General features: G+C 47.0%; 1 protein-coding gene across 1 annotated transcript; it reads left to right on the plus strand.

The window, feature by feature from the left end:
- The first annotated feature begins 909 nt into the window (after positions 1-909).
- On the plus strand, positions 910-3855 carry LOC136483354 (root phototropism protein 2-like). The gene is made up of 3 exons (XM_066480379.1): positions 910-1332; positions 1444-1516; positions 1713-3855. The coding sequence occupies exons 1-3, from the start codon at positions 1313-1315 to the stop codon at positions 3405-3407; spliced, it is 1788 nt and encodes a 595-aa protein (XP_066336476.1). The 5' UTR covers positions 910-1312; the 3' UTR covers positions 3408-3855.
- The last annotated feature ends 3622 nt before the right edge of the window (positions 3856-7477 follow it).

The following is a 7477-nucleotide window of genomic DNA, read 5'->3' on the forward strand; positions in this document are numbered from 1 at the left end:
AAAAGATTCGTCTCGTGAATTTCGTCTAAACTGTGTAATTAGTTTTATTTTTTATTTATATTTAATGCTTCATGCATGCGCCCAAAGATTCGATGTAACGGGGAATCTTGAAAAATTTTGCAAAATGAAGTGCAACTAAACAGCACCCAAGGAAGACGACTAGCTAGAGCTGGACGCACGCAACCCAACTTGGGAGTGGTGGACCCAGTGGCGGATCTAGGATTTTGTTAAAGGGTATGTCATACCAAAATTTTACATGTATTTCAGTAAAATCTATTTACCAACTCGATAAACAGTTATAAAAATTTGCTACTCAATTCGGCATATAAGCAAAAAAAAATGATAAGTCTTCAATTTATAGATTAGTTCCTCTATTTTTTATAAGGCGCACACCTATATAAAAAATCGAACTTTAATATCTTTGACCAACATTTGACTAACAAATTTGAATTGTTATAATGCAAATTGAAAAGTTCTGATACTGTTAGATTTGTAATTAAATGTACTATTCAATTATCATAAGTTCATAAATACCAATAATATAATATAAAATAAATAAATGGTTACAACATAATTTAGGAGACCGTGTTATGCGAAACTACGTCGTTGATGTAGGAGTACAAAGTTGAAAAATTGCATGAAGTACAATACGAATATAACTCGCACTCATCGTGATATTGATGTTGATCAATCTCGCTACAATATATACAAATATAACACCGCCGCAACTGTAGTGTGTACTCCACGAGTCCTTTCAATAGGGAGTATTCGTTTGTGGGCTGACCCTGCATGCGATGTGTCTCCTCTATCGAGTCGTAGGTGACTTTGAGGTAGTTAGGTGAATCTACTCGTGTGAGCGACGACCCGTTCCAAGCGCGCGAGGTGGAATACGCATACCACGCATAGCTCGATCGCAGGGTATGCCGTGGCATATACGGCATACCCTGTAGACCCGCCACCGGTGGACCGTGGATTTTTAAGTTGCTGCGCGGCGGCGGCTCTGCTGGGTGCTGCGTCGACGACCCCCAGAAAAACACCAGCCATGCAAAAATCGCCGTATCCAATCAGATCTTCCTCCTCCCAGATCCATAGCTAGCTTGGTTGTATGTACAGTACAGGACAGTAGTCTCACTCTGCAAATAATGCTCCTACTACCACGAATCAAGGGGTCAGCGAGGAGGGTCTCTATATATGAGAGCGAGATGAGGTGGGTCTAAAGACAGTGCCCTGCCCTGCGAGCTCAGCTCGATCGGAGCTTGCACTACTCAGCTCTGACTCTGATCCTCGCGTGCAGCAACCCTGCCTAGCCGCCATGGACAGGATCACCCAGTGGTATGTACGCTGATCGCTGAAGCCTCTGTTCGTGCTTCAAGTCGGTTCAGGGCAGGTGCACGCATGCTGATGAATTGACGATGCTCGTGTGTCTGTTGTTGCCTTGTGCAGGGTGTCGTCCCAGGAGGTCGTCCCCGCCGACCTCACCGTCCGGATCGCCGACTCCGTCTTCCCTCTCCACAAGGTACGGTGGTGGTGTTCGTTCTCTCTGATCGATCGTTTCCCCTGTTGGAAGATGAAACCCTTTTCTTTTTCATCAAACAATCAAACACAAAAAGAATCAAACGATCGATCGTAACACACACACACGGCATGCATACGGCAAGACGAATGATCACTCACAGCGGTGCTGATTGATCCCCTTTCTCGTCAACGAGCAGGCGGTGATGGTGCCCAAGTGCGGCTACATCCGCCGCGCCGTGGAGGCGGCGGCGGCGAGCCAGCCGCAGGGCCCGGGGGCCGGCGCCGTGGAGCTGGACCTCTCGGCGCTGCCGGGCGGCGCCGACGCCTTCGAGAAGGCGGCGCGCTACTGCTACGGCGGCAGCCTGGAGATCATGGCGCGAGACGCGGCGGCGCTCCGCTGCGCCGCGGCGTTCCTCGACGCCCCCGACCTGGCCCGCCGCGCCGAGGACTTCCTCGCGCAGGCCGCGCTCCGGTCGCTGCCCGGCGCCGTCGCCGTGCTCCGGTCCTGCGAGTGCGACGAGCTCCTCCCGGCTGCCGACGAGCTCGACGTCGCGCGCCGAGCCGCGGAAGCCGTCGCGCTCGGGGTCTGCAACGAGGCGCTGTTCCCGACGGCGCGGCAGGGGGCGGGGGCGCCCGGGTGGTGGGCGGCCGAGCTCGCCGCGCTGTCGCCGGCGACGTTCCGGAGGGTGCTCACGGCTCTGCGGTGCCGCCGCGCGGGACCGGAGGTGGTCGCCGCCGCGGCCGTCGCGTACACGGAGCTCGTCCTGGCCGGGATCCTCGCGCCCGCGGCGGCGCCCGGGCCCGGCCGCCGGGACGTCGCCGTCGTCCGGGCGGACGTGGAACAGCGCGCGCTGCTCGAGGCTGTCGTGGACGCGCTGCCTCCCGCCGCCGACGGGCCCCTGCCGGCCGCGTTCCTCTGCCGCCTCCTGCACGCCGCGGTGACCGCCGAGGCGTCCGCCAAGACGTGCCGCGACATGGAGCTCCGCGTGGCGGGCGTACTGGACCAGGCCACCGCGGCGGACCTGCTGGGCGTCGCGCTCGACGGCGCCGGGGAGCGCGTCAGGAACGACGACACCGTGCGCCGCGTCGTCGCCACGTTCGTCGAGCGCCAGCAGCGGCAGCCGCAGACGCAGGAGGGCCGGCCGGCGTCCCTGGCCGGAGCAGGAGATAGCGACGGAGGAGTCGCACTGGAGAAGGTGGCGAAGATGGTGGACGAGGTGGCGGCGGAGATGGCGACGGAGGAGTCGCTGCCCATCTCCAAGTTCGTGGGCGTGGCGGGCGCGGTTCCCAAGGACGCGCGGCCGTCGCACGACTTCCTGTACCGCGCCGTGGACATCTACCTCAAGACGCACCCGGGGCTGGACGAGATCGAGCGGGAGAAGGTGTGCAGCGTCATGGACCCGCTCAGGCTGTCGTACCAGGCGCGGCTGCACGCGTCACAGAACAAGCGGCTGCCGCTGCATGCCGTGCTCAGCGCGCTCTACTACGACCAGCTCAAGCTCCGCAGCGCGGACGGCGGCGGCGCCGGTGGCGGCGCGGAGGGAGGGTGGGAGACGCAGTCGGCCGCCGGGAAGGCCCGTGCGCAGGCGCGGGCGGACTCGTCGCTGGCAAGGGAGAACGAGGCGCTAACGTCGGAGCTGGCGCGGATGCGGGCCTACGTGTCGGGGATGCAGCAGCACAGCAAGGGGAGCGGGTCGAGGCCGTCGTCGTCGCTGGTGCCGGCGGCGGCGGGGAAGAAGGCGACCTTCTTGGGGTCGGTGTCCCGGACGTTGAGCCGGCTGAACCCGTTCAAGGGCGGGTGGGCCAAGGACACCGCCAGCATCGCCGACGGACGTGACAGAAGTGCCATGCATGTGGTCAAGCCCAAGAGGAGAAGGTTCTCCATTGGCTAATTCTATTTGTGATATATGAATATGAATATGATCGTGTGCGTGATTTATATTTTAATACTGTAACTAGAACAAGGGTGTGGCTGCTTGTAGTTTCAATGTTACCTTTGTTTTTTTTTTATATATTTCCTTCTTATTATAGTGGTCAAGCGTGCTTACAATTGTATCTGTGTATCCCCGCATTTGCAGGAGAAGGAAAACCCTTTCCTCCTTCCTCCCTCACGCTAATCCTCCTGGTTTTCACTTGATCCATGTGACATGTCCAGCATCGCAGCAAGTACTTACCTCGTATTGCTTCCCTCCACATTCTACACACTCACAAATTATCGAAGGAAGCCTCCGTCTGGGAATCGTTCCCCACTAACGAACCGAACGAAGTATGTTGATAACGTGTTTGAGAGAATGTAATTAATGAATCGTCTTTTTTATTTGATTGAACCTATTTATATTATATACAAAGTGAATGAACGGGATTGGCATCCGTATTAGATCTATGGTTAAAATCGAATGCTTTGGGTTAGATCCGTGGTATTGATTCATGTGGATGAAATCGCCGTCCTCCGGTATAGCCAAATTGCAGCAGATCGACGGAAATCCTTAAGGTATAGCCGACATTCCTAGTTTCGTTTTCAACCACGACAATATCTCATGCAACTAAAAACAATAAAGTGTGGATATTTTTTGGTATGACATTTATTTTGGTTCGTTCGTCTGTCCACGCCTGCGATCCCACGACATCTCCCGCATGCATAATTCTCCTTGATTGAATATTGTCTGTCATGTGTGAGAGGAATCACGACAAAATATGAAGTAGAAAATTATTGTGCTATCCATATACACATTGCATGTTTGCATGCACCAGCATATATGACAACGAGCAAAAGAAAAAAAGAATTAACACAGAAGGAAAGAGAATTAAGACAAAAGGAACCTCTTTGTATTTATGAGAACCTCGCCAAATCTATCTATATTTAATTACTTTCCCTCTTTGCATTTGCAAAAGGGATAGCTTTTTTCTCCTTTCATTTGGTTTCACGCTCACGTGTTCCATCGCCCTCGCTTGCTGTTTCAGGTAGCATGCCCGTGCGTTGCTACGGGACAACTAAATCTTTTGTACTAAAAACACATGGATCGTACGATAAGATAACAATACTGTTAAATTAAATACCGATGTTAAAGTGACATTTAATTCAAAAAGCAAAGTTCGTGAAATTAACACAGTCATGGAGAGCGCGGCATCGCAGGCTCACAAACTCTACCATATATATAGACTTTTTCGTGATATGACTAAGATAATATTTTATATCGGCAGAAAGAATTCTCCGATATCCATTTCTTTCATGCGCCAATAAATCCATGAATAAGTTCCGCTGTATTTCCATATAATCCTTTACACACAGGTTCGAGTATATATGTAAATATTAGTGCCTGTCACATGGATAATACTGCGTGTCTTAAAAAATCTCTCATAAAATTTTAAAACAAAGTATGTTATACTCACCGTGTAAATACGTGTGGCTTTAGGACTATTCCACACAGACATATATTGTAGAATAAGATATCCACTTGAGTGTCTGTTCCAAGATGTTGAATTAGGTGTTGTAATTCTTAATTTCGACACATTTTCAGGTCAAGGCAACCAATGATGATACTTTTCTTAGTGGTGCATAATTTTATGGTGCACCTCTTGACTATTTGAGTAAGGATAAGTTAGCACTGTAAAGGCTCAGAAAAGATGCTGAGAAGGTCAAGGTTGAGTTTTCCTCCACTATGCATACTAAAACCTATGTCCCCGTTTATCATTGTCGATGCTTTTGATGCAAAACAATTCAACATTACCATGATTAGATATAAGTTTGAGTCTCTTGTGAGCAATCACATAGAGGGACTCTCATCCTTTATGTGATCTGCCTGAAGGATATTGGCAGGACAATGGACCCATGTTAGAATGTCACATAAAAAGTGTCTACGTTTTGTCCACGATTTATTTTTCATGAATACATGCGGGTACTATGATAACACTAACTACACCAAATGAAAGATTAGAGAGAATTTGCATTGCCTCCATAAGGATTTATTTATTAAGTTCTTTGGACTCTACAGGTAGTTTTGAAATATCTGTTTTCATGTCTTACCTCGCATCCTAATTCAAAATTTTATCGTTTAATTAGAATATTTAGGTGATTGTATATATATAATATTCAATACAAGAATAATCTATGCATGATCTTCTTGAAAGATTTCTGCAGTGTAAAGACATCTTCATTTTTTATGCATGCCCGTGCTAACGCTACGGTAAAAACAAAAGGACAATATATCAATTAAAAATAAAAACAAAACGAATGCTCAAAGTCAAAGAGATAAATTATCTATCGGCGTGCCTATAAAATAGACTGAATAAACAATTAAACATAGATAGAAAACTAAATTAATGAAAGGATCATTGCAAGACATCAATCATCTCATAGCTTCGGACAATATCGCAAAGCTACTAAAAGCTGTAACCGTGCCCTCACCTTAAACATTGTTCAGATAAATGGATTACAATGAAAGAAATGGATATCAGAGATTTCTTCCTGTCAATATAAAACATTATCTTAGCCGTATTACGGAAAGGTCTATAAAGTAGAGTTTGTGAGCCTATGACGCCACGCACTCCATGACTGTGTTAAATTCATAAACTTTGCTTTTCGGATTAAATGTCACTTTAACATTGGTATTTAATTTTTAAAGTATTGTTATCTTATCGTGCGATTCATGTATTTTTAGTATAAATTGTTAGTTATACCGTAGCAACGTACGAACACGCTATCTAGTATAATAATAATTTGCAAACATCAGTAGCCAAATTGCAAACATCAGTAGCCAAATTACTTTAGCTCAGTACAGGACCAAAGCTAGGGTAGTGTTTAGTTCCCAAAATTTTGCAAAATTTTTCAAGATTCTCCGTCACATCGAATCTTTGGACGCATGCATGAAGCATTAAATATAAATAAAAAAATAAAACTAATTACACAGTTTAGACGAAATTCAGAAGATAAACCTACACACAATGATAAAAGGAAGAAGTATATATATAGTCATCATAGAAGATGCTAAATATGTCTAAATTGTTCTGCCTATACGCATATCCAGAACTGGCTTAGCGTATGTTGGAACAGAGGGAGTAGCAGAGATCTGCCTATATGCATATAAAGATGTAAATATGTCTAAATTGTGGACATCTGCAACAGTAAGTATAATATAGCAAGTAGAGTCAAGTCTATATTACTGGAGCAAATAGTTACATCTGTGTACCTAAATTTTTTGTGGTTCGTGTTTCACAGAGTAATCCACAATTTTATAAAGGGTGTACCCAGTGTAGAGAGCTCCTGCTCTGTGCGGGGTCTGGAGAAGGGTGTTAGTGGCAAGCCTTACCCTCGCCTGTGCAATGCGAGGAGACCGCGACTCGAACCCGGGACCTTCCGGTCACAGGCGGCAATCCACAATTTTATGATGCCATAAAATCTTTGAAAACAGATACATGGTCAAAACTTCTCTCATTGGTACTTTCAACTGAAAAATGTGATGTCCTGTACAATGTTTTCAAGTCGTCCGATTAATCGCAATTAATCATGATTACTCGTCCTAATCGGTCACTGATGTTCGATTAGGAGGTCCGACTCGATTAGCTCGACCAGGTCGTCCGATTAGTCGACGAGAAATCGCAATTAGTCGTTCGACTAGGACAGGGACGACAGTTTGGTTACTCTATTTTTTGTCCTGTTTAACTGGGCGGACATGTGGGCTACTGGGCTTGCAGTTTGGCCTATTAGGGTTAGAATGTTTAGTAAAAAGGATTGTTAGCCTTTGTTGCGCTGCATTTGGATGCGAGCGTAGTTGGAGTGAATTTTCTGCTGTAAGTGTTAGTGTACTACTGCTGAGTAATTAAATATGGTAGTAATATTGATATGTGATTCTGCATTATATTTTGTGTAGGTCCATACAAAAAAGAGAAACCGATTAGAGCACCAAAGGTTAAATAAGTTGGTATATGTCAGTTACAACCGTAAGATGGAAAATAAATTTAAAAA

Source organism: Miscanthus floridulus, chromosome 9 (genome assembly GCF_019320115.1).
Source record: "Miscanthus floridulus cultivar M001 chromosome 9, ASM1932011v1, whole genome shotgun sequence".
In the NCBI taxonomy this organism is placed as follows: Eukaryota; Viridiplantae; Streptophyta; class Magnoliopsida; order Poales; family Poaceae; genus Miscanthus; species Miscanthus floridulus.

Bases quoted from the DNA above. Each gene is read 5' to 3' on its own strand.
- LOC136483354 (XM_066480379.1), top strand. From the start codon at position 1,313: ATGGACAGGATCACCCAGTG. The intron at 1,333-1,443 runs GTATGTACGCTG...TGCCTTGTGCAG, and splicing joins ATGGACAGGATCACCCAGTG to GGTGTCGTCCCAGGAGGTCG. The intron at 1,517-1,712 runs GTACGGTGGTGG...GTCAACGAGCAG, and splicing joins CCGTCTTCCCTCTCCACAAG to GCGGTGATGGTGCCCAAGTG.